Source organism: Spodoptera frugiperda, chromosome 11, assembly GCF_023101765.2.
Source record: "Spodoptera frugiperda isolate SF20-4 chromosome 11, AGI-APGP_CSIRO_Sfru_2.0, whole genome shotgun sequence".
Lineage (NCBI taxonomy): Eukaryota > Metazoa > Arthropoda > Insecta > Lepidoptera > Noctuidae > Spodoptera > Spodoptera frugiperda.
Window position 1 is genome coordinate 10,701,895 of NC_064222.1, and position 27,691 is coordinate 10,729,585.

General features: G+C 35.3%; 3 protein-coding genes and 2 non-coding genes across 5 annotated transcripts in view; 3 read left to right on the forward strand and 2 right to left on the reverse strand.

Moving 5' to 3' along the window:
• The window catches only part of LOC118275183 (protein takeout), a 17,569-nt gene extending 11,307 nt beyond the window's left edge, over nucleotides 1-6,262 (reverse strand). The window contains exon 1 of the mRNA XM_035593055.2: nucleotides 6,078-6,262. Coding sequence (XP_035448948.1) covers nucleotides 6,078-6,147 — 70 coding nt within the window. The 5' untranslated portion in view covers nucleotides 6,148-6,262. The remainder of the gene's footprint in view (nucleotides 1-6,077) is intronic.
• Trnat-cgu (transfer RNA threonine (anticodon CGU)) lies at nucleotides 3,296-3,367 on the forward strand. Its single transcript has one exon. It is a non-coding gene; the product is annotated as a tRNA-Thr (tRNA).
• Trnat-ugu (transfer RNA threonine (anticodon UGU)) lies at nucleotides 4,794-4,865 on the forward strand. The gene has a single exon. It is a non-coding gene; the product is annotated as a tRNA-Thr (tRNA).
• A 706-nt stretch (nucleotides 6,263-6,968) lies between the features above and the next one.
• LOC118274862 (uncharacterized) lies at nucleotides 6,969-8,301 on the reverse strand. Its single transcript, XM_035592608.2, has one exon. It carries the CDS (start codon nucleotides 8,224-8,226, stop codon nucleotides 7,090-7,092), a length of 1,137 nt encoding a protein of 378 aa, XP_035448501.2. The 5' UTR covers nucleotides 8,227-8,301; the 3' UTR covers nucleotides 6,969-7,089.
• Nucleotides 8,302-12,201: 3,900 nt separating this feature from the next.
• On the forward strand, nucleotides 12,202-27,429 carry LOC118274771 (uncharacterized). The gene is made up of 3 exons (XM_035592470.2): nucleotides 12,202-12,370; nucleotides 25,361-25,512; nucleotides 26,250-27,429. Exons 1-3 carry the CDS (start codon nucleotides 12,335-12,337, stop codon nucleotides 26,737-26,739), a joined length of 678 nt encoding a protein of 225 aa, XP_035448363.1. The 5' UTR covers nucleotides 12,202-12,334; the 3' UTR covers nucleotides 26,740-27,429.
• The last annotated feature ends 262 nt before the right edge of the window (nucleotides 27,430-27,691 follow it).

Genomic DNA, 27,691 nt, shown 5'->3' on the forward strand with positions numbered 1-27,691 from the left:
CATTATGACCACAACAAGTCATTGTTATATTAGTTGTAAGATTTTATAATGTAACTGTTTACTGTTCCTCAAAATGAAAAATAAATAAAAATTAATATAAGTTGCCACGAACGACACCATCGGTCCCAAAATCAATTTTTGTCTGTCTGTCTATTTGTTCCAGCTAATCTCTGAAATGGTTGGATCGATTGTGATAGGAAGTTTTTTGGTAGGTACCTAGGGAGTAACTTATGCTACTTTAATGTAAAAAAATGTTTCAAAATTAATTCAAAAACCCAAATTCTGTCAGAAGTCATTCTACGCGAACGAAGTCACGGGCAAGAGCTAGTTATTTAATAAGGAAACATTTAAAGAGCCTACCGCCAGCACATCGAGATAATCCGTCCCTTTCATTGCATCTCGGTAAAAGTGAAAGTATATTGTGAGTGTAAGTGAGCATAAACCTCAGATAAGTGATAGGTACTAAGTATTACTTGCAGGTAGGGCCAATCTTTATGTAATGATCACATCACGCTGTGTTGTTCTCGACAAGAGTATTATGAAGCTACTTACAACAAACAATTATATGCTGAAGTTTTTATTTCATCAGATCGATTTCATTAAATCTATACATATAATAAAATCGTAGAAAAGTGCTGTCTGTACATTGAAAATAAAAATAAAAAAAATAGCAGGGGTTATTGTTATGTCGATGTCGAACCCAAAAATGTAATTAACTTTTTTTTTGTCTGTTTGTCTGTTTGTCTGTTTATCTGTTTGTCTGTTTGTCTGTTCGTCTGTGCGCGCTAATCTCAGAAACGGCTGATCCGAGTTGGATGCGGTTTTCACGAATATATTGTGGGATGCTTAAATTTACATTTAGTGTTTGTTTCATGTCAATCGGTTCATAAATAAAAAAGTTATGTCAAATTAAAGAATCACGTCGAACATTCTATGCTTATACCATTAATCTCCGCAACTATTTGACGGATTTGGTTGAAATTTGGTACAGATATAGTTTAGAACCTTAGAAAGGACATAGATATATTTTTATTTCAAAAATCAAAAAATAAAAATAAGAAATAAATTATTTATAAATAATTCTATGTCGATCGTTACACGACTTCGGTTCATGTTATTGTTTTAATTTATCGAAAAAAAGTAAATAAATAGTAAAAAGGTATGAAAAAAATAATATCAATATAATAAAACATTTAGTACAAAGAAAATGCTCTAACGGAGTATAGATAATTCTATGTCGATCGTTACACGACTTCGGTTCATGTTATTGTTTTAATTCATCGAAAAAAAGTAAATAAATAGTAAAAAGGTATGAAAAAAATAATATCAATATAATTAAACTTTTAGTACAAAGAAAATGCCCGAACGGAGTATAAATAAATAGGTAATCCAAGTTGTCTTTATCCTCGATAGATGGCGTTGGGATCGAAATAGATTGCGCTATGGTTTCGTTACATTCATTTGGTTGGGTATCGGCCGAGCGCTTCGGTACTATCGTAGAAATAGTGTATTATTTCGTATGATTATTTGTCTGTAGTGGTCCTGCTGTTTCGTATATTCTAAATTGGTTTCGTTGTATTTGTCAATTAATAAGTTTATTTGTTGGGTTTTCCTGGTTTTTTGGTTAAACTATTTAACGTAGGTTTAGTTTGATATCGATTATTAGTAGTTACTGTAGTTAGTTTTTTTAATAAAATTGTAAGTCTAATTTTTTTTTTAATTAGATTAGATTTAAGTCGTTTCTTTTAAATTATTTAGTTTAAGCTTGGTTATTATAGCATAGAGGATAGGTTGTAATATAGTTTCTTTTTGAATTGTTATAAATTCGTAATTCGTAGCTTTCTTTAGTTTTAAGTTAGTTTAAGTCCGTTTTTAAACTATTTTTTCAATACCCTAAGTGAGTATACATCTATTAAATCATAAATAAAATTAATGAAACTATAGGATGATATCCAATTAATCCACAGAAAGTACTTTAGAAATGATTTCAGTATACCAGTTTTATTTAACCTCTAATCTGTCGGTATAATGAAACATCTAACAACAAAAGCGTCTCGCTTAGATCTGCGTTGCGACCTACAACGGGTTAAACTGAATTTCAATTTCAGGACCCCTATTTCAACCCGGAGCTGCGGACTACCAAGCGGGTTACCGGGGCTCCGGCTCGAAAAGTAGGAGTAGGAACGGGTTGGATACCTCGTCATCATCTTTCCACCACTACCATTCTTTCCTAATAGAGGTGTGATGTCATCCCACAAAAAAAAAAAACATTTAGCGTTTAATTAATATAGCTTATTTATCTAATAGTACACCTTACTCATTTTTAGTTAATTTATCTAAATTTTTTTGCTTTTCAATTTAGATGGGTATCGAACATTCATTAAATTTTGCCAAACCCACAAACTCATAAGTAAAAATCAACACTAACAACCACTGAACCACCAAAATATTTACACAGTGAAAGCAAATCGGATCCGCAGCGAGCCGACCGAGAGACCGCAGACCTGCGCGTACGCACAAACACGGAAACAACTATTACATGATCGCTAACGTAAGTATACTATTTAATAATACTTGTTATAACTACTTACATTACTTGTAATGTTATTTGATTATGTTTAGGTAAATTATGTGAGCTATTTAACGTAACGATAATATGTTTTTAACCCCCAAAGAAAGTGGAAGAAGTTAGGGGTAACACTCACTAATTATAAGTTAGTTATGTTATAATCACCTAAACTGTATTATTTTTATGATATAAGCCGGATAACCTGATGGTAAGCAATTGCCACCGGCCATAGACACCCGAAACACCAGAGGCGTTACAAGGGCGTTGCCGGCCTTTTGCGGTTAAGATTGTTGGGGAATAGAGGATTGGGAAGGGGAGTCATTGGTGCTATACACACTGATGCTATAACAATGAGCCCATGTTTGTGGACCCATACGATGACGTTAATTTTTAAACGCAGACTTTACGCGAAAAAGGAAGGAATTGATTAGTTGGGCTTTTGTAATTTCTGAAATGAAGTAAATGATCGGGATGTTTCTATTTTTTGCTTACACATCCCGTGGCTCGGGTTTCCGTATAATTGATACGGCGCTAGCTACGCTCCTGTCTGTATTTTCAGGCCTTGATTTTATTGATTAGAACTAATCTTTCTCTCGAAAAGTAAACATATTATGTTATCATTAAATGTTTGTAAATACATAGTACTTATAACTAAAGTCTAAGTATGTATGTAGTAGATACCACATAGATCGAGTAGGGTTGCGATTATGACAGCAGTGTCGCATAGCCTCTTTAGCTCAGTGGTAGAGCACTGGTCTCGTAAACCAGGGGTCGTGAGTTCAATCCTCACAGGAGGCATTACGCTGTATAACAGACGATTAATTTTGGACATTTTTCGTGTTTTGTTTTAGCATTATAATATGTTAAGTATGTTGCTTTCTTATGTAAAATGTAAATACATAAATTGAACTTGACTACTAGCTGGCTTTGACTTAGCTCAAGTGATTTTTTTTTGTATACAAAAGTTCTGTTTGATTATAAAGATTCTGAACTAATAATATTAGATACTATCCTTCCCGCCATACTCAAAGTCATTTAATGGTTACTTAACCCAGCCCTTAGCAAATATTTTCGGAACAAAATTGTTACTAAGGAATAGTTTAAGTAAGTACGGTAGTTAATGCGATAAATGTGTGTTTTAAGCTGAATTACCAGATATCATGAAAATTATGTAGATTTGCATAATTAAGTTATTAGGAAAAATATGCATAAAATACGAATTTAAGCTATTGTGTAAGATATCATATGCATTGCATATCATTATGCTTGATAACATCAATTACAATTAAATAAGATTAATTAATGAATCCTTGGCACAAAACTAGCACATTTCCTTTACAATAAGTGAATGATTAATTGTAAGAAATAAAATTTAATAATGTAAGTAAGTGCAAGAAGCAGCAAGGTAATCAAATTTTGTGTCAAGGGCCATGTAAGAATACATAAATTGAAACTTTATAATTGTAATTTCTTCATTAATGTTATTATTTCAATTTCTAGACTTTAAATGAATAATTTTGTGCCATAATTATGTATATATTTTAAGCGAATATTTAGAAGTGTGGCAGAGCCATGCTTCGGCACGAATGGGCCGGCTCGACCGGAGTGATACCACGGCCTCACAGAAAACCGACGTGAAACAACGCTTGCATTGTGTGAGCAAGGTTACCGGAGGCCCAATTGCCCTCTTCCCAATATTCTAATCCACAATTCCCCAACAATCCTTAAATTCCTAACTCCCAAAACGCTGGAAACATACTTGTAACGCCTCTAGTGTTTCGGGTGTCCATAGACGGCAGCAATTGCTTACAATCAGGTTATGCGTCTGATCGTTTACCGGCTTATATCATAAAAACATCACCCATTGCAATCTTTAAAGGGGTCGGCTGTGGAGAATACATTTAATGAAGCACCTACAAAAACAAAGTGCAAATAACCATACATCAGGTAGAATTCCAAAAACTGTGTTAAGTGTAATGTTAAGTAAGATTTTTTTTTAAACCGTTAATAATTAGCAGAGTGCAGACGGTACACCTGATCGATAAGACATCACCGCCGCCCTTAGATACCCGCAACACCAGAGCAATTACAATTGTATTACCGGCATTCACAAAGGCGTCGACTCTTTTCTTGACAATTTGATTGTAATAAACTTTTACTGAAACCTCCTGAAATGTCTCTCCATACATTTATAGGGGCGTGTAATTAATTTCAGTCCACCGAAGCCTCTTTAGCTCAGTGGTAGAGCACTGGTCTTGTAAACCAGGGGTCGTGAGTTCAATCCTCACAAGAGGCAATATTAAAGCTAACTGTAATACTCATCTTCGTTAGCTGAGGGTACTTTTTGGCATGATTTTGTAAAATTGTTCATATTTTTATAGAGTAGTAGGTGTGTTTGTGTGTGTTTGATTGTATTAGTTTTAGTTGTAATTAATTAAATTTTTGACTACCTCGTTGATCGAGTAGTCGCAAGTGCGACTATCAGGCAGGGGGATTCGGGTCCGATCCCTGGATCGGTATTACTGGACTTTTTTCAGATTTTCAAAAATTTCTCAGTTTCTCACGGACTCTGGAATTGTGTCCGGTATATTGCAAGTCAGTATATCCCTATTATATAGCACAAATGGTGAAAAGTAGGTGTACAATGTACACACATTGTACAGTGGTATTACGTGCCGTAATGTACACTTCTGCATACTCTTCATAAAAGGCGTTTCGATATAATAAAATAATGTAAACCTTGATATTATTTTACAGTAAAAATGGTTACCGGAAATAAAACAGTGGTTGCGTAAATATCATGGTAAGTCGCGGGCCTACCGAAAGTGATTGTCAAAAAATAAAAAGTGAAGTAAATAAATATCAAAGTTTACGTAATCCGTAAATCGTTTAAAAATTAATAAAGGCGTAAGGTTGAGATGGATATTGTAAAAGGTACTTAAATCATTACCAATGTATTCCAATATTCAGCTTGTCATAAAATATTATTACGGATCCACACATATTTGGGTCCTCTAAAAGTCTGGCCAACAAAATAAAGTACGTTTCGATAGAACAGCCATTTGGAGCAATTTATAGTTCATATTATTATGGTGTAAAAGCTGTAGGTTCATTCTCCGACACCTTTCAGGAAAGGCCTAAAAAAGGATGATCTCCTTTCCATGATTACTGACGGACATTAAAAACTACGACTACCTACGTACGATAAACCGGCGGCTGATGCGACAATAAATATCGTATCACAATAAATTTTCTAATTAGATAGGTACAGACACTCGTGTTCATGAAAATACTATATTCGATTTATATATGAGTGTATATTAGTGTATAATGTCGTAGTCTAAATATACCTGAAGTACCGATCTAGGTACTTAAAATTGACTTGTAGTATATCAGTACGTAATCTTTATATTTGAACTTAACTGGCTGTGACGAACGGAACAAACGCATAACTTTTAAACAGTGAAAGAATGCGGTAACAGTAAAAAAAAAAACAAAAAAAACTTACGTAAACTGAGACCGCTATCGGCTCCCACGAAACTCGTCAATAATACCACAAGCAATAATGAATCAAACATTTTTGGATTTTTTAATTTAATTTTTTATAAATTTTTCACTTTCTGCAACACATTCGCGGTTTCCAAACGAAAGTGACAGTTCACGCGCATGCGCGGTGGAGCAACTGAGGCGCGCGCGAACCACCCGCCATATTTATTTGCGAGCGCGGGAAACATGTCGAAATATGATTGCTTCTCAATAATTGTTGTAATTTTCCATGGTGGATGAATTTAAACGCAAAATCTTAAGGATTTAGCTCTTGACACACAAGTTTTAATTATTGTAATGTTAGCAGGGAACTTGGCTTGGAAATATCTGGTAATAATAATATTTTCTCGAATGTTTTTGTCTAACATTCTAGCACAATCGTGGAATTACTCGAAATATTGACCGGCAATGAATTATTCATATGTCAACAAGCGGTTTGTTAAAAGATGCTGCAATTTTTGGCAATAATTAATTATAATAACTGCTTTGAATAAATAATATTACACGTGACGAATTGACCGTGCTTGCCACAATCTGTATCAAAATGTTTTTGCATGGCTTTAACAAACTGGTTAGCATATTTAACTGGCTCAGCTTATTTTTAAAAAAGGCCTAAGTAAATTGAGGTTTTATACAAAGTGTTCTAAAAGTATCTGCCACGGCTTTAATGGGAGGTAGTGTTGTGTTTGAATAGTGTAGTAGTCAATAGTGAATGGTTTCGAATGTAAAGCCGTGGCAGATACTTTTAGAACACCTTAAATTAAGTAGTAGTAGGTAGGTAGCACACAATTAATATAATTGGGAATAACAGAGTTTATTTCGAACAAAAATAAATATACAGTGAATTCTGTAATATAGAACAAAACAAAATACCTTTGCTTCACATCCCAAAATTCCGTTCCTAATCTTAGTAACACCATGGAACAACATCAATTTTATAGCCAACGAGCGACAAGCAGAACTTGGAAAATTTCTTAAATTATTATAATGTCATCACTTTTGATTTCCTGGTAACTGTAGTTGGTGCTATCCTGGTATTCCTGATAGCCTTTCTGGTACTTCAGTGCTAAAGAATTGACTGGCAAATTTCTTCTAAAAATGGAGTTCCCATCAGCAGACAGTTTTACAACTCCAAAGTAAACATACTCATTGTCCTGCTTCATCTCCTTTCTTCTCTCTTCGATAATAAGAGAATCTTTAACTGGAAGCAGGAGGAGCATATCCTGGGCGTCTCCTGAACCAAGTTTAACCTTTGCTTGAATGGTCCCATTAATTTTGTCTCCTGTCAATTCCTGTTTAACATCCATTGGTAGCTGGCACTCCACACATCGAACCTTATTGTTGTAATCAGTGTTCAATGGAACTGGAAATAATCGCTCGTTCAAATAAAATCTGTAGACGCATTTGTGTTCTTTCAAACTCGTGGCACTCACTCTGGATTTGATTCTGGACTGTGCTGAATGGCATTCGAAGTAATTTTTCTGTCGGAATTCCTTTAGCTTTTTAATAGTCTCTTCGTTATTCGTATCTATGTATGTTACATCTTCGTCGGAGTCAGAAAACACTCTGAATATTGAGTCTTCAGATAGTGTGGCATGTAACTCTGATACTTCTCTTATAGTTTCTAGTGAGGCGTTCTTCTTTGTGTTATTGCTTGTATCGTGAACAGATTCCTCGTACGTGTGGAAGTTCTCGTTCTTGTAGTATTGCTGCACTGGTTTGGAAGGTTTCCTGGCGGCTTTCCTCACACTGTTGTCGTTCCTCACACATTTAACGTTTGCAGCACTGAGGATGGATACGACCTTCTCTTTAGACCCATTGTTACTCTTCCCGTCTCCACACTTGTGGCAATAGTCCACGACATTGTGTTGTGCCTTCCTGGTGACTGTTGGATCAGACTTGGTCATCTTCTTTGGTTTCGCAGCGCATTTGCTACTGACGCAGCTCGAACAACTTTTGCTTTCCGTACAAACTGTTGGTTTCTTCGACGTGATAATTTTCTTGGGTACATGTCTGTGGGGTCTCTCACTTTTATGGTTTGTTCCTTTGCAAGTCCTCGATGTGTTGTCAATTGAGTGCTTTAGAGCGAAACTGGTTACTTTTGTGGACATTTTGTCGAAAATATACACATATCTGGATTAAATCTACCGTTGACAATGTTTCACTGAATTGTTGTCATTTAATTGTATGGGTTACGTTGCTATGGTTACGCGTCCACAACAATACAGATTTTTTGTAACACCAAAAAGTTTTTATGTATTTGTATAATATTATGAAATTAATTATGATTCCTTGTTGAATATTTTTATTTAGTAACATTTAAATTGATGTGATAAATATTTAATACTGTAGGTCACGACCCGTGGTGTACTTCTGCCATCTAGCGGTGAATAGTAAAACTTAAACCAACCAACGGACAGCTTCTCAAAGTTTAAGATAGATGGCACAATAATAGCTTTATAGAGGCGAGGTCCGTGTTTTAAAAGTTAAGTATCAGCTATTTAAACAATACAGTAACAAAATATAACAATACTTGTAACAATTTTGAGAAATTGAATTTTTGTGTTTTTTGTAACTTCTTCCTACCTATTACTTTTCCTCTATGCCTTTTTTTTGAAGGGGGAAAATCATCCAAAGTCTTCTCTCGTCTTGGGCGAGGCGAGAGAGAGTATCAGACTCTTACTGACTAAAAACCACCCCATTCTACTCCTGCTTTTCGAGCCGGAGCCCCGGTAACATGCTAGGTAGACCGCAGAAGAGCTCATAAGTCTTGTTAAGGTGTAAATAGTTTATAAGAGCTTAGAAAGTGGCACATTAAAATGTGGACAATTGGCAACGTTTTTGTAATGCGGGACAGGCTAGATGGAAAATGGAGGGGGCTCCCCGTAAAGTGTCACACATAAGGGAAATCCAGTTATGACATCTCCTCTTTGTATTTGCTTGGGTCACATAAAAAATCCTAACTTGACGTACCTAGTTTTAATATTATGCTTTTCATTATTTACAAACAAGTAATTTAATATTTTCCTTTATGTAATAAGTAATAATATAAGTAATAAAGTAACAAAGTTTACCAAATGAAAAAAGTTGGCAGGCAGTAAAATTGTAAACTTACAATATCAGACGAGACGAGACGATCGTTGAGAGTGAGTGAGTGAGTAGTGAGGAACTTTGAGTGAGTGAGTAAGTTTGAGTGTTTTGGATGAAACTTACAAATGTCTGTTGTCTGAACTACTCAGAGTTATTCCGATAACATCGCTTATTCTGTAGGGTGACTAGGCATTTTGAAATTGTGCGCATCTGTACATTTGTACAATGTAAAATTATAGTTATGCCGTTTAAATAGAGCTCGAAGGAGAAAGTATTTATCACCGATTTTATTATTTAATGGATTATAGCATGAACCTATTGGTATTTGTCATACCATCACGCAAATTTCAGATTTTGTGTTACTATGATATTTTTTTATGATATAAGCCGGTATACGAGCAAACGGTTACCCGTTACCCAGATGGTAATCAATCGCCGCCACCCACGGACACCCGAAACACCAGAGGCGTTACAAGTGCATTGCCGGACTTTTAAGGGGTAGGGATTTGAGGAATCATCAATCGAGGCGATCGCCAAAATAACATAATTTTGAACAACAATAGCTAAAAACAATGCTCACATAGTCAAAATTGATGGTGGCCCTACAAATTCGACGTTATTTTCTTAATGTTCATGAAAGTTTTAGAGTAAAAGTTTTAGGTTGCTCCGTGACCTTTGTGTAACAAAAGTAAATTACGACTACGTCAATATTAGACAATATTATGCTAATATTGCAACTTTCCTAGTAACTGTTATGTCTAATATTAATTATTATCTATCATCGGAAAATAATTGTACTAATTCAAGACTTATGTCACCTTTAGCAAGAATTTTTAAAGGGGAAAATCATCCAATGGTTTCTCCCGCCATAGGCGAGGCGAGAGGGAGTGTCAGACTCTTACTGACTAAAAACCACCCCGTTCCTACTCCTGCTTTTCGAGCCGGACCCCCGGTAACCTGCTAGATAGTCCGCAGCCCCGGAGCCTTAAACCTTTAGCCTTTATTTATCTTAACCTATTTATTTGTTTGGGTCAAATTTAGTGACTGGAATTAAACCCCCTTCCTGACATCCGATCGATCTGATATTTGGTACACACTCTTAATTTTGATGACCATACAATATAAGCCAATTAAAACCGTTTAACATAAAAAATGTATTACATCTACAGTTGATGTTAGTATAAAAAAATGTTATACCACACTAAGATTTTTTCCAGTGTCGTGGGTGCGTTTATAAATATACAAGTACACGTCCCACCCAGACCTGAAACAACAATTTGTGGATCACACAGAGAGTTTGCTCCTTGCGGGAATCGCCAGCCGCCACCAACCGTGCAGTCTAAATAAATAGTAGTAATATAGTAATTATTATGTAGAATAAAAATATAGTAATTATTATGTAGAATAAAATATTATTTATTGAAATACTCGTCAATGAACTGTTAATATAATGTAAACGAGACAATCGATGGGATTCCAATACATTTTGTAGAGAACAATTATTTCTTCCCATAATTACATAGATACATAGATATATGGGAATTTAGTACAACACGGATAAATACAATTGTGAGTGTTATTGTATATGTTGATGTAGAAATTATAACAATTTCAATTATTTCACCTTTGTAAAAGATGAAGATGTATATAATGTAAGGATCGTCACAACGAACTATTGTATATAGGTTAGATCTCTTCGACCCCTTGCTTTAACTTTAGTGAGAGTTCTGAGACATCTGTGATTGGTATGCCTATCACATTTTGTACTGCAACTATGTTATATCAAGTGTTATATAGTTTTATTATAATATGTATACCTACTGTTAATCTGTCTTTAATAAATAAATACCTCAAAGTAAGAAAAAAAAACTTAGACCATAAGTTTTTCATTGGTCCCAAAGTTTGGGTCAAAGTTACCCGCTAGGATCAAAGAAGCTCGATCTTACGGTAATTAGAAATGATTCTAATTATCTGTCTCTATTGGTATTTAATCAGATATTGTGGAGCGGTCCCTAAAATAAAATCAATAATTTACGAGTCATAGCAAAGTTAAACAGCGTATTAGTTAAATCTTTGCAATAATTTCAGCTGTTTATCCCCAAAAATGTAAATATCAACATATCCCAATATTTAATTATTTATTGTCCACTAAGATAACTAAAATCAATATCACGAAATTCGTCAATGAACATGAAACCTAATTGGTTGGCTGCGCACGGAGGACTGCGCGCGCGCAGGGCCGCGGCCTAGTAGGGCGACCACGATTCCATGTGACACCGGATACATCTATAGATCAGTGTAAACGATAACAAAGTAATTTTCACAAGAAACTTAGATCATCGTGTAAAGAAAATATTTTACTAATATTTATATTTATGAATGGATGAATAGGACATCTCTATATGGAATGGAAATGGTTCTGTCTGTATTTAGATTAACTATTAAAAGTTGTAGGTCAACAGATTTCTAATGAAAATATTACATTGCATTTCATTACATATTTTTTTAGAATATTTTTTAAATTTATAGGGATAATCAAAACATGCATTCATTTATATAACATTATAATTAAACCACAAATAGTTACTTTGACATATTAACAAATAAAGAAACATCTAATAGTCTGTCGGTCAGTCTGTCCGTCAATGAAGCTACGTAATTTTATCAAAGTGTAGATAGGTACTAAATAAATAACGATAGGTACAGTAATCCTAATCTTACTCTAGCTATTTGACATAAAACACATAGACATAGGACAAAATGTCCTAGAACCTTTCAAATCGTGTTTAAAACCCATACTAGGTCAAACTATAGATAATACATTAAATTAACGCATCCCACGTAAGGTGACCACTCACCATTGCCGAAAAAAACATTAAAACTATGTAACACATTTCCATATTATCCTGTTTCATCATGACAGTGCGCACGTCCTAGCAAAGTCCTGAGTTTCCAAGTAACGCATGGTCCCCCTACTCGCGAAGCATGTAGATCTGCGTGTGCGCATCCAACCACTTGTAGTTCAATGTGCGCGCCCGCCACCTGCCTGCGCCTGTACCGCCTGTTTCGGTTCAGACGGAGTAAAAAGTGGACATTTGTAAGAAAAATATTTAAATTTTCGAAATCATAATGAGCAAGTTTGTGCTGTATTTCGCTGTGATATTGGTAAGTGGAGTTTTAAGTTTTTTTTTTGTTTTTTTTTTTTTTTTAAGTAAGAAGTGGTTTTTTGTCGAGATGCTTTTTTGTTTTGTTTTCGTGCCTATTTATTGATATCTGCATTGTTTTGGTTTTAGTTTATTGAATAACTTGGTAGATCTTCTACTTTTACCTCTATATATAATTTCTACTTCTAATTAAACATTTTTATTAAGCATTGTGCTATAATAACTTTGATGATTATTAATATACACTTAATAATGTGTGCCATCATTTTCAAATATGACATTGTCGATAGTATAACAATTTTAAAACGTAAGTCGTCAAGCCTTTAAGTAAATTAAAACAAAACTTTACCAAAATAGCACGGAGTCTGGAATTGCACCCAGTATATAGCTATAGGCTCACCCCCTATTATAATTATGGGACCTATAACACGTACAGTACTAGCTGTACATTGTACAGTGGCATTACGTGCCACAATAGGTTAGGCAGAGGTGCATTCTTACCACTTCGGATTTAAAACCCTATCTTACCTCTGAGTTTGTTTTGGCATTTTTTCTAAGAGTAGTCCGTTAGGAAATGCCGACCTCATCTAGATATTTTTTTTTTAAATACGTGTTTGACGTGTAAAAGTGCTCTTTTGTAGCCTATTTACAGAAAAATAAAATCATTTCAATCTTCCATAAAAAAGGGTTCAATTTGTGCTATCACAGTTTACCCCATTATTGGAAAGAGATGACCCTATAACCAATCGCCAGTAAGTGGAATGTTATCATTTACCATTTGTTCACACGGCAGAAATTACTAAGCGCGTTGATTTATTTCTTAAACATCATTGTTCTATCCGAGGAGATTATTTAGCACTGTCTATCCGTTTTATTGAACTTGTTACAACGTTTTCCCATGAGTTATGAAAGCGGAATTACTCTTTAACCTACTTCACACAATGTTTTTCCTGAAGGGATAGGTAGGTTATGTCAATACTTTGATGGTTTTTATGTAATAGGGTTGATTTTTTTGTTACGTTTGGGTATATTATGTTGATAGAGGTAGACTTTCCGCTTGTGTTTTGGCTATGTGATAAAATGAAAAAAAAAAAAAATAGCCTACATCACTCTCCAGCCCCGAAAGAGTTAAATATAAAAGAAGAATAAACAAACATACTTTCGCATCTACAGATAATATCAGTTTCTTTAAGAGAAAAATCATCTAATAACTTCGAGAGGCGAGAGGGATTGTCATATACTTACTGACTAAAAACCACCCTGTTCCTATTCCTGCTTTTCAAGCCGGAGCCCCGGTAAACTCGCTAGGTAGTCCGCAGCCCCGGGTCGGAGATAAAACTTATTACTTTTCTTATATCAAGTGATCTTTCAGTTTTTGCTTAATTGTCACGCCTTTTATCCCTATAAGGGTAGGCAGAGGTGCACATTACGGCAAGAATGCCATTGTACACACACTTTTCACCATTTGTGATACAAGTGTAATAAATAGGGGGTAAGCCTATTGCCATATACTGGGAAAACCTCCAGACTCCGTGCTACTACTGAGAAATTTTCGAAAAATCGAAATAAGCCTAGCTATACTTTGCCCAACCTCGAAATCGAACCCGAAACCCCGTCACAGACTCCGTGCCCGGCACTCGCACTTGCCACAACTCGAACCACGAGGCAGTTTTTGATTAATATAATCAATTTTCGATTCGATTACAACAATGTAATCGATTTGTATCGTTTCTCTCAGAGATAGATACGGTGGAGATATCATATTACTTGCATATTGTTGACTCGTGTCAATGTACTACTTGCATAATTTTCTTAGCTGATTTTTTGTCACCAAATATGCGATCGACATTAATCCTGATATTTACGAGGCGAAATTAAAAATAAAATATTTATAATATGGATGGACCTATGGATTGTTTAAACATGTTTCTATGCGTAAATTTCTAGAATATCTGGCCTAAGTAGAATAGTTAATTTGTTGAGGTTTACCTACCCAAGGTAGGTATTAGATAAATAATTAAAGTAAACTAAAAACAAAGTGAAGTTGGAAAAATAAACAACGTAATCTTATGAAATAAACTTTTTTTAAATCGTTGCTTCTAGGTATTTTTTTTGTGTCGTGGGTGCGTTTACAAACATACGAGTTCACACACTTATCACACCTAGACCTGAAACAAAAATCTATGGATCACACAAAGAGTTGTCCCGTACGGAAATCAAACCCGCGACAATTTCTACTGCAGTCAGTTGCCCAGCCACTGCAACAACTGGGCAGCAATGTGTGAAGTGTTTGTAAACAAACCATTCACAAAGTTAAGACTACATCTGGTATTCTGATCGTACCGAATAGTATTTGTATGTATAAACCGGTAAACTAGTAGACGTATCGTCTGATGGTAAGCAACGACGGCGATCGTCGTCAACGGACGTCAAAACACCAAGTTACAAGTGCATGGCCGGTTTTTGGGGGTAAATACCTTATTTAAGAGTTGGGATTGGGAAGATTGGGAAGTGGGGTAATTGGGTCTCCGGTAACCTCACTCACACAACGAAAGCTTTGTTTCACGTCGGTTTTCGGTGAGGTCGTGGTATCACTCCGGTCGAGCTGGCCCATTCGTGCCTACGCTTGGATCTCCCCACACTTAAAACCGATCGCGATCCAATACCACTTACCCATATGGTCTGTTTATAAACGTTTCACTCATATATCTAGCAGATCTTAACACAATTAAAGTATCCTACTAAAACACATATTCTTATAATACAAATAATCTCAGTGAAAAAGCACTTATAAATAAATTACGTTATCTTAGATAACAGCTCAAAGAAAACTAAATACTTATGTAACGATATTATTTCATAGTTCAACAGTCGGAGTGAGAAAATCGGCTCGTCACGCCATTGACCGACAAAGTCGTTGGACGTGACTGCAAAAAGGAAAAAATAAAACATTGATAACAAATACAGACTAGACTAGTACTAGGTTCGTTATTGATATTGTTATTTGATAATAAACTATTGTTATAGAGATACTAGCTGACCCGGCAAACGTTGTTTTGCCTTATAAATTATATCGTCGCAAAATAAAAAAAAAAATAACTTAAGAGTGAACAACCCTTATCACTTAGGGGTATGGAAAATAGATAGTAGCTGATTCTCAGACCTACTGAATACGCATATAAAATTTGGTAAAAATCGGTATATGTAAATTCGGAGAAGTACGGTAACTAACATTGTGACATGGAAATTTTATATACTAGATATTTACGGAAATCGAACCAGCAACAAATAGGTCACCAGCCGTTGACTCATCCTCTACAGCAGGCAATAAATTGAGAGCTTGTTTTTGTAAAGTAAGGTAAAGGTCCTGACTAGAAAATGCTCTTTTAAAAAAGCCAGCAACGCACTTGTATCTCCTCTGGTGTTGCGGTAGTCTATGGGCATTTCTTAATTATTTACTAGCTACTGTCAGCAGCTTCGCCCGCGTTCCCATGAGATAAAAAGTATTCTATCGCCCAAGTCAGCTCATACCCTGTCTGCATATAAATTTCATCAAAATCCGTTGAGTAATGTCAGCGTGGTTGATGTACAAACATGTAACTCTTACATTTATAAAATTAGTTTGATTTATTTGACTACTTACCACAAGTTGATCCTTGCTGCTGATTATATTATGTCTGAAGATCTACTTACAAGTGGTACCTTCCTACTACTCTCTGATTTCCTGTACATTATAATATATCAGGGTCGTTCGGCACCTTTGTGATATAGTTATGGCCAACGGACAAATATTATGGACAGACAGACGGGCAGAGTGTTTGCTAATGAGACATGTTCGTCAAACAAAGACGGCCTAGGATTGAACTGGATTTAGATTTTGATAACACTGAGATTTGTATGCCTAGGTACTATATTTGTGTACTAGACTAATCTAATATCATTGGTATTTGTTCAATTCGACCGTGCAATGTTGGCAGTGTTGATGGCAATGCTTTTGAAGCAACTTTTCTCGTGGATGACATGAAATAAATGAATGATGTGGTATATCGTATGTCATGCCTTTTTTTAAGGGGGGAAAATCATCCAATTACTTCTCTCGCCATGGGCGAGGCGAGTGGAAGTGTCAGACTCTTACTGACTAAAAAATACCCTGCTCTTACTCCTTCTTTTCGAGACGGAACCCCCACAAAGTAGTCCGCAGCTCGAGATCAGATATCACATTTGAAGCAACTTTTCTCACAGATGTCATAAAAGTCAAATGAAATAAAAGTTAATAAATAAAAGTACTACGTAACATGACCTTAAGGGACTACAATCACTAGTGGTCGGGCCGGTGCGTTCTTTGATAAACCTGATCTCTTTCAAATTGTGATTCCAACCCGTTATCCAGAGCTGTGGACAACGTAACAGCTAGGTTACAGAGGCTTCGGCTCAAAGTAGGAGTAGGAACAGGGCGGTTTTTAGTCAGTAAAAGTCTGACACTCCCTCTCGCCTCACCCAAGGCGGGAGAAGTTATCGGATGATTGGTCTTTTGGGAACTAACCATTAAAACATTGGGGACTTAAATATATTGTTTTCTCCATTTCGTTTCTGGCCCTATTTCCCTTTTTTGTAAGCACCATTGTATGCAACAGCCACTGGTGAAACTACCGAACTATAGGATAAGTACCGATGCTCCAAAGATGACCTCTCATGTAACCAACTTACTGCGACAGATGAAAAACAATTGATAAGTGTTATGGGCTGATGTGATGGGAGAGCTCAAGTAATTTACTTATCGCTATGGAAATCAGTGCATTTAGAGAAAAAAAAGTTTTATTTTTGGAGAGATTTTATTTTCTAAAGATTTTTAACCGACTTCCCGAAAAGGAGGAGGTTCTCAATTCGGCTAGAGTGTTTTTTTTCTACATATGTTCACCGATTACGTCGAGGTTTATGGACCAATATGCGTGATTCCTTTTTTTCGATACGGAAGGTCGAACTAAAACTGAAAACCTCATGAGTATATATTCAGCTCGAAATTACCTACCTTTACTAGTTATAAATACTACTAGCTGCTTTCGCTCTATTTTGGCTCTTATTAGTCATAGCACGCTGTTTGATAGCCTCGATAAATGCACTATTCAACACAAAAATAAATATTGAAATCGGGTCAGTATTTCCAGAGATTAGCGCGTTCAAACAAACAAACTCTTCAGCTTTATATATCAGTAAGTATAGATATATGACTGCAGCTGGGTTTCTGCCAATATTGCAACAAGTGGGGTGTTAACTGCCGACCTCTGAGGTGCCAAGGGTTATTCGTTTAGAAAATAGTATTTGTCAATGTGACACAATAACTATACTTTATCTAAAGTGTGGTTAAGTTTTTCTTTTCGCACGCATCGATTTACGGTAATTTACATTTTGGTATCTCTTGCATTCTTCCAAAAACAATACCTGTTTCAGAAATATTTTTCAAACACGTTATTGGAACAACTTCTGAATAAAAATTTAACTCAAAATACAAACAAACCCGATGGCAAATATCGGAAAGAGTTCAATAGGTCAATGAACCGCAGCGTATGAAACAAGTTTAAGTTACCCACAATATTCAGAAATTCGATTATAACAGCTTTCGCGAATGAATCCGCGGTATCGTGCATGTAACATAAAACATTTTAGTATTTCAATATTATGACAAATGAATAATATCTATCTGTCATTTAAAATAAACCTTATTCAAGAGGACACATAAATAACTTGGTTCATTCCGCTAGTGTAGTATTTTTTTATACGGTAAACGACCTGACGGATCACCTGATGATAAGCAAACGCCGTGCCGCCCATGGACATCTGAAACACTAGAGACGTTACAAGTGCGTTGCCGTTGCCGACCTTTTAGAGGTTATGAATTCAAGGGTTATTGGGGTATCGGGGATTAGGAAGATTGGAAAGGGGGTAATTAGGCCTTCGGTAACCTCACTCACAAAACGAAACACAACGCAAGCGTTGTTTCACGTCGGTTTTCTGTGAGGCCGTGGTATCACTCCGGTCGAGCCTGGACCCATTCGTGTCGAAGCATGGCTCTCCCACACTTAATATATAATATAAGAACTGAAATCGACATTATAGTATCTTTGCCTACACAAGCAGGAGACAGGGTTTTGAGTATTCGTAAACTTTAACACAGGAAAGCTCTGCTTTCAGAAACTTAGGGATGGAACTGCCAAATTACCTAACTTTTCACGAAAATGCTTAATGTTTTTCAATCACGAATTGTAAAATAATTATTCATATAGAATAGAAAAATTAGAGCTAGGTACACGGCACATTCACTAAGATATGTTTAATGATTTTCCAATGAACAAACATACAAGTATCCAAGTTTGCAATTGGATACATTTTACCTAGTAAAAATTGGCTATTTTGGTGTAGTATATTTAAACGCATTATCAATATTATTAATTATCATGTCGATAAAAATGTCATGTTTAATAGTTGTAAATTTTTTAATAGATTTTATAATGCTTAGTAGCATAAAAACCTGTTATAACTAATGATCGGCGATATTGTTTACTTTCCAATTGGTTTTACATATTGTTTGAATTGGCCAATTAATGTTAATTTAATCGCTATGATCTGTTAAGCTTTTTTATTTTTATAAATTTAGCGATAATTCTTTCATATGGTTTAAAATAATAAAAATTTTGGCCGAGAATTCGGATTCTGGTCTAGAAATTTGTATAGTATTAACATATAAATACCAGACAAAATTCTAGTAGATGTCTAAATCTAAACTAATAAATAAAATTGGAATGTCCATTTGTAATATTGAAATAACTACTTTTTACTACACGCATATTAATATACATACAAAACATGAACCAAAATAATATGTTTTACAATTTTTGTCTGTCTGCAGATAGACAGACAAAAATTGTTTGTTCTCGCTAATCACTGAAATCACTGGACCGATTTTGATGGGACTTTTATTGGCTGGTATCTAATTGACTAAGGAGTACCTAACTTAGACTATTAGTCACAAAATCAGTAGTCCAGTACAAAACCTTTAGATTAGGATAGATTTTTGGATCCGAATTCAGTTATTAATATTGACTGTTGTTTGAAGATATTCAGTATCAGTCTTGCTCTCGCCTTAAACACGTCATACTACGATACATCATAATCGTAAATGTACATTAAAGGTAAATTACTTATCCAAAAAATAAGCCTTAATTATGTACCAAAAGACCATATTCAATCTTGACTCCAAACTCGTTCGCGAAGCGGTACTTTCCATTTCAAAATTTAACGGGAACGCAGATTTTTTTTACTTAAAAATAACACATATTGGAATTTAATTATAGTACCTATTGAAAGTTAAAAGGTTTCTCCTGATTTATTGGTTCGTTTTTAATCTATTAAATTAACTAATAATGATGTAGGAAATGCGAAGTTTTGTGTGCCATTTTGATCAACTTATAATAAAAAAACCCATTGCTAACTCTCGATGTTTTGCAAAGTAGTAATAAATTAAATTATGTGTATATTAATACATGTCTACAATGGTAATTATCTTAATGTGCTTAATTTCTGCAATAAATTTTAGATACATAATATTATTTAGCAGTGTAACATAAAAAAGACCACATCGGAGAATGCCACTATCTTTGAGCAGAAACCAAATGAGGTTTATAGAATAAACTAAGAACGATCGACACGATGGAGAACACTACAATTAATTTGCTTTAAAATAAATTAGATAACAAAGTAATTTCTCAACATTAGCCATTGGTCCTTTGTATCCTTTACTTAGATAATCTTATTATCGGTGTGCTTTTTTTCGAGGGTAATCGATTGAGGGATCGATAATGCAATTTTAAAGTGATTCCTTCGTTGATTGGGAGGAACACATTTAGTTACTGGAACAATGATCGGATATCTATTATCGGGAAAATTATCCAATGACTTCTCCCACCTTGGGTGAAGCGAGAGGAATTGTCAGACTCTTACTGACTAAAAACCACCCCGTTTCTACTCCTGCTCTTCGAACCGGAGCCCTGGTAACCCGCTAGGTAGTCCGCAGCTCTGAGGGTTGTCCGCAGCTCCAAAACTATCGTTGTGCTAACGTGTCCTCTCCATGGTAACCATAGCAACATAATTAACAATAATTCTCTTTAACAAAGACATTGATCCCTGTCCCCTGAGGTCGTATACAGCCTGGCAGGACAATGAGATGATGACTACGCTCATTCTAACGACCGTGCGCCTAATATGTAACAACATACAAACGTCACTTTATTATACATACATATCACTCGACCTGCGTCAATGAAATTAATTAAACATATTTTGTTTTAGTTTATAGTGTACTTAGGTCTTAATAAAACAATGAATGTTGACCTAATGGGCGGCCATTTTGTTGTTTAAAAGGGCTCGCGCGTCATCGACAGCGAATGCGGTTAGTGTTTTCAATTTGATGGGTATATTTTTAGTTTTCCTTGTGAAAGGGAAAATAGTTTGGTAAATAAGTTTACTAATTTAAACTATTAGTGCGCATTTAAACCATAATATGTTATTATGATAGTTATGTTATTATAATAGATACATTACCTATTATCTAAAATAAATATTAATTACTGTATTATTTGCAAAATTACCTGTTATTGAATCGAATGTTACCCATTCTTTTTATAAGTAAGTAGAGTGTAAGTGCTTTTATGGCGCCCAAAAGGGCCTATAGTTCAAGTATTTCGACACCAGCAATTTATACTGCGCTAACTCAAAAAGCGTACTTTACAGTAGAGGCGTTTAAAGGGAAAAACGTGATAACTTTTACATTAATTAAGATACTTTTTTGAAATTTGGTATGCTTAATATTTAATTTATTCATTGTAATATCTCATATTTATATTTCCTTGATTATTTCTATTTTTTGATTTAGCGCAAGTTAGCCGTATATAAACGTAATTCATAAAAAAAAAATTACATCTTATACACGTCTAACTTATGTTAGCGTAGTGTAGTACGGGACGTCGTAGTGCATGATCAATCATCTGATGCATATTTCAATATTTTTATAAAGAACATGTACTTACTTACAAAAAGAATAGTCAGCGTACCATTAATAAACTAATTAATACGTTAACACATAAGTATTAACTATGTAAAAGTCGCTAAGTAGTTCATTTTACAAACGAACAAGTATATACACGAACGCACTAAACTACGCCAACTATGAGTTAGCGCAGTGTTGCACAGATTTTGACCAAAGTGATCCCCGCGCACACTCCGCTAATAATAGTTGGCGTAACATAAATCGAGTGATTTCAAAAAGTACCTTTACTTAGCGTTTTATAAGATTTTTAACTTTCTTATTTTTGCATATTTCTTCTCAATTTTTTTATGACGTATGTAAACACACATTTTAAGCAACTTGGCATAAAAAAAGTTTTTTCCAAATTTCGAGTTAGCGTAGTATAAATTGCTGGTGTCGATTTATTGCATATAGTTGGAACATTTTAAAATAGGGTAGTTTCCTAGGACGTGAAGAAATTATTTTCAATACAATAAAATATCTTAAAATAATCACACATTAATTTGAGAAATAAGTGTGCTATTTGACGCAAAAATTTGATGACGTCATAAGTTGTAATTTCCTACAAAATGCATAGAAAAGTATCGTTTTTGTTAACTGTCGTATAATAGATCATCTCTGATACTACCTGTACACAACTATAGATGCGTAAAAGTTGATTTTAAATTGATTTGATAAAGTTATAAAACTAAATTCAGTCAAGATGAACAAATATACTTGAAAAGTTATTTATTCTGTTAGTATTACAGAATTAAAACGACTACTAGTACAATTCATCAATTTTATCAAAAACAAACAACATAAACCTCAGTAAAATCATTACTACTAACGAGGAAATAAACAAAAAAATGCCGAAGGACCACATCGTACAAAAGGACCAACAGGTCCTCACACAAAATGTGGCATTGTGTGGACGTGATGCGCATGCGACGGGCTGGCATTGGTCACAAGGATGCATCGCTTCGGTTAGATCATGTTAAGTAACGCGCTGCGGCCGGGAAATTGATGGGTGGGGTCAAGTCTAGTCATCGGAGTTCCTTTTTAATTTCGGAAATTTTGGAAACATTTTTTTTTATTATAACTTCTATTGAAATAAATTCTTGCTAATAATAAGCGTGGTCGTTAAATGTGGCATTGGGATATAATGATAATAAAAAGGAAAACTAAAATTTATTTATCCTCATTTGTTTTTTATACCGACGTTTCTAAGGCTACGTATAATAATATAAGTTAGTACTTACATTAGGATAGTCCCTAATGAGAAATAATAATATAGGTACATAGGTAAATTGATAATTCAATTTGTTCTAAGGCTTCTTCATAACACATCAACAGTCGGTGATGTTCCACTGCTGAACTATGAGCTGGAGAGGGGTTTATATCCATAACTTCCACGCGTAGTAGGCTTCAGTCTACGGTTACCATACCTACGGGATAGGTAGGGGTAGACGCTCCGGCTCGAAAAGCAGGTGTAGGAACGGGGTAGTTTTTAGTCATTAAATACTCCCTCTTGCCTCGCCTAAGGCAGGAGAAGTCATTGAATGATTTTCTCCCCTCAAAAAAAGGGGTAGACTCATCAACTTTTTAGTACATATTGTAAATAGGTAAACTCAAAAGACACAAACCCCCAAATGGGAAAACTTACTCTAACTACACAAGTCGGGCTCTAAACCTAATTTATAACTTAAGAACACGACGGCACATAACGTATTCAGAGATCGGAACCAAAATGTAAGTTCAAGAGGAAACTAAGAAACTATAAAGGTGTTTAGCATTCACCTTTGGCACCAACTATTTTGTTGTTTTATAGTTCAAACGTGAGATGGCGACGGTATCGACTTATAGTCTGCGGGTGATGTGACAGAAGGACCAGTTGGTACGAATGTGATTTAAAGAGATTCATTGATGTTGTTTTAGGTAGAAAAATCAATAGCAGCAGAATATGTTCTTCCTTATTTAAATATCATAAAAAACATTGATGCCCTTACTGACAAAAAACCACCCCGTTCCTACTCCTACTTTGAGCCTACTTTAACCCATTACATAGTCCGCAGCTCCGATTCACAAAACCTTGTATTGTACAGTCTATCCCGATAAAAATTGTGTACAGAATGCCATGACCAAAATTAATCTAAGTGGACAGCATACTTTTATATGAATTAACTTGATAAACTTACATAAAAAATACAATAATGGTCCTTCTGTCCACAAACTTCTCGATCATACTTCCAAATCTCCATCTTTTGATACGTTTTACCTTTTTGAATAGTGATGTGTTAACACCTACACACACACACACACACACACACACACATAGGTACACGACTACCTATGTACATGTACTAAGTAAATATTTTAGGGTTAAAAGCTCTTTACATGTATTCTACAAGCCGAGTGAAAGTGATGTGGACCTTAACTGTTTGATAAGAAAACACTTTTTCTTTTAACCATAAAAAGGGTCTTTCCATGTGGGTGGGATGCAGCTGCTTTTATGTAAATATTATGGAGTAAGTTTGTATAATATTGTTGGAATATGAAGCAGAATATTCTGTTCCCACTATGCAACATATACATAAGCTAAACATTACATTATCTCTGTAGGGCGATAAAGGAGTAAGTACAAGTGCATATGGATGAGTCATATTATTAAATACTGTAGTGGGTTGTAGATGTTTATCATCATTGTAATATAGGGCACGCTTGTTATGGAATGAAAGATAATTATGATCTGATATAGGGCAAACAAACAGACGCATAACCTGATGAATCGAATCAGGGCCGTCAAGAGACATGCCTAATTTTTTTTAAAAGAACATTGGCGAACTCTTGTATTTTCTCCTGTGTCGTGGTTGCAATTATGATGTATGTATGCCCCTCTCTATTTATTTTTTCTGTGTCTCGGTGCGTTTATGATGTATGATGCCCAGACCCTAAACAACAATTTGTAGATCACACAAAGAGTCGCTCCGTGCGGGAATCGAACCTGCTACACGTTACGCAGCAGCAATATCAGGGGAGTTACAAGTGTATCACCGGTCCTTTTGGTCATTAGGAATTTTAAAATAGGAAAACATTGACTATGCTTCTTTAATCGTCCCAAATCACAAACATTAGGAACAAGCAATTAAGAGATTACTTAAAACAGTATCAGAACCAACTCAACTTATAATAATTAAAGTAGGCCCACAACAAAAACCAATGATACAAACATATAAACAAACGAATAATGATGAGTGACGCAATGTGTCGTGCTGCGAAACACAATGGAGCCTCAGGGATATGAGGATAACGATTGCAATGACCCAAGTACTGACATGGTCACGCCGATGTATGTACTAAACTAACCTGATACTAAACGGTATGTGATTGGTATGACATGATACATGGATGATAAATGTATTTGTTTTGGAAGAATGACAGTGAGAAACGGTTTGTAGGATGAATTGGCTGCAGAAAATCCCTTATTATCCCAGGGTGATTCAGACCCGGAGCTGCGGACTATCTTACGGGTTTACTAGGGTTCCGGCTCGCAGGGCAGGAGTAGGAACGGGGTGATTTTTAGTCAGTATGAGTTTGACACTCCCTTTCACCTCATCCAAGGAGTCATTGAATTTCAACCCCTTCAACAAAATTAAGGGTTATTCATTAGCGTTAATCATCGATTTTTTGCTAAATCTTCTTACCCAGGCTGAAATATAAGAATACTGATTAGTTTTGGAATTATGCTCACTTCACTTACCATATAACTGACCTACTTTTGACCAACTACAGTGACATATATTTCTGTTCCATTGTAGGCCAACTGTTTATAATTCCATGTTATTTTACGACAGTGACTCACATATTTATATTTTTACTTTATGCATAGCTAGGATCTAAGTATGCTCACCCATTGTTCTTTAATTGTTACAGTTGACCCAACAATGCATCAGCCTGCCAGTGAACGAGAACGTGGTGTCTGTGTACACCACACACCCCACCACCATGGGTACCAACCCACCGATAGATGTCTACCATCAAATAGCTAGTAACATCGCTGAGAGAATCACTTCGCCTATTTACAAGTGAGTATGACGTTATCTCATTAATCTCCTAGCAAATGTAGTGTAGAGATTATAGCAAACACCTCTTTAATTGAGGAGGTTTATAGTCCAGTATTGAATTCTTACGGGCTATTAATAAATTCAAGACGTTTTTACTCACTTTTCATTTGATTTAGGTATGCAGGTGTGCGGGCAACATGCTAATCGCTAGGCAGCGCGCTATTCCTATCCAATTTCAATTGTAGTTAACATAAGCGCGATTGAATAAATGAAGTTGCTCCCAATAACCATTTATATGTTATGAATCTAGACTGTGTGCTTTTGCTGAGAATCACGACAGTAAAAAATCGAATTGATCACAGACCCCTTCCTAGACAGTCGCATTTGGGACCATACAGTTGATAGACATAAATAAATAATAAAACTAAATCTTACAACAAATACTAAATCAAAATATATATTTTGGTCCCAAGAGATCTCTACAATAAATGGTTCTGTCTCGAAGGACCAAACTCTCGCAACATAATAAATCTTTCCAACAGTTTTTATATTAGATAACATTTATTAAATTCTTTCATCTAGAGAACTTGAAATACATTTTATTGATTCTCTATTTATTATTAACACAATGAACGCCATGGTGGTCACAGGTGACCGACGTTAGCGGAGGATTTGCCTTCAACAGTTTTCTATTGGCAGTCAAAGATTTAAACTCATTACAAACTCGTTTAAAAAACAAATCATCTCTTTTATTTCAGATTCCTCGGTCTGAACGTCTCAAAGACTGAAGGTCAAAGTCAGGCAAAATCGGGGCCAACGACACCATCAGACAAAGCGTGGGGCAAGATAGAACTGCAAGAAGACCAGGACCTGAACAAACAAGATGTGAAACCGATCGACAATGACATTTCAAAGGAGAGGGATGTTGAAGAAGTGTCTCCTGATGCTGTACTCCCGAAGGCTGATAAGAAACCAGAGAAAATCACTCTCTACTCAAACTATCTGCCAGTTCTAGCCAAAGCCAGTGGGTTCTCTCGAAGCGGAGCCCAAATAGAAGCTAAGAATGATACGTGGAACGATGACGATGATGGTTTTGGTTGGGATAATGATAGGGAAGTAGCGAAACCCAAGGAAGGACCATTTGTGTACATTCTAGAAATGTTAGGCAGTATTATTCAATTATTGTGGGGAGGTCTGATGGCACTCTTTAGGCCAGCGGCTGCAAGTTCCGCGAGTAAAAACCTTTAAATTTCTATATGTTGATAGTTTTTTTTTTATGTGCAAATTTCATTGAAAACGGAATGGCTTGTGATTTTTTTACGAAGGACTATTAAGTTGATTTCTAATATCGTTATGTTAAAACCGAATTAATTGTTACTGAATTTTATTTGGAAATAAGAATCTAAAATGATGCTGGTCATCGTGGAATGTAAAAACTAAAAAAATATAGTATTGTTAGTGTGTACTTTCATAAATTGTTAATCGTTTCATCATCATCATCAGCCGAGAGGCGTCTACTGCTGAATAAGGCCTGTCCCTTAGTCCTCCACGTAGAACGACAAGCCGCCACCTGCATCCACGTTAAAATCAATCGTTTAAAGCGATTTTTTAAAATCTTATACTATAGTGTTGTGTGTATTTTTCATCTGACAATCAAGAAAACTTGATGATTGGTACGAAGCGTCTTTTTTATACAAGTCCAAATTTATCTACTAGTTTGAGATCTTTTATTGTTTTTTCCTTATTTTGGTTTTTACTTCTTTTTTGTAAATAATTCGAGGTGCCTTACCACTGAAATACGATGGGTGCCATGAAGTGACGTATAGTCAGAAATGAAGTATTTATTTATATTTTATTGATTGAAACATATCCGTAATTATAAGAGTGTTTTGTATTATACCTAGAGTTATGTGAAATAAAGCAAAGTTGATTGAATAAGTGTGTGTTTTATTTAAAAAAGTGTTACTTTCTAGCTCAACAATAAATAGGTAGGTCGTAGTCGTCTTTCCTCACTAAACTCATAGCAACCCATAGTACTGGTCCTTTGATCCGAAAACTAGAAAATTTTGGTATAAAGCCCTGAATGACTGTTCACTACAATTTAATTTTTTCCATATAATATTAACCTGATCCCACTTGCTCTAATCTTGTCAACTCGTAAAGAGATGTTCGGCATAATCTTCACACTTGGCAGGCGGGT

What these genes read in the sequence shown, in the direction of transcription:
- LOC118274771 (XM_035592470.2), top strand. Translation starts at nt 12,335, where the DNA reads ATGAGCAAGTTTGTGCTGTATTTCGCTGTGATATTG. An exon ending in TGTATTTCGCTGTGATATTG is followed by an intron (nt 12,371 to 25,360) that starts GTAAGTGGAGTT and finishes TAATTGTTACAG; the next exon opens with TTGACCCAACAATGCATCAG. An exon ending in ATCACTTCGCCTATTTACAA is followed by an intron (nt 25,513 to 26,249) that starts GTGAGTATGACG and finishes CTTTTATTTCAG; the next exon opens with ATTCCTCGGTCTGAACGTCT.
- LOC118274862 (XM_035592608.2), bottom strand. Translation starts at nt 8,226, where the DNA reads ATGTCCACAAAAGTAACCAGTTTCGCTCTAAAGCACTCAATTGACAAC.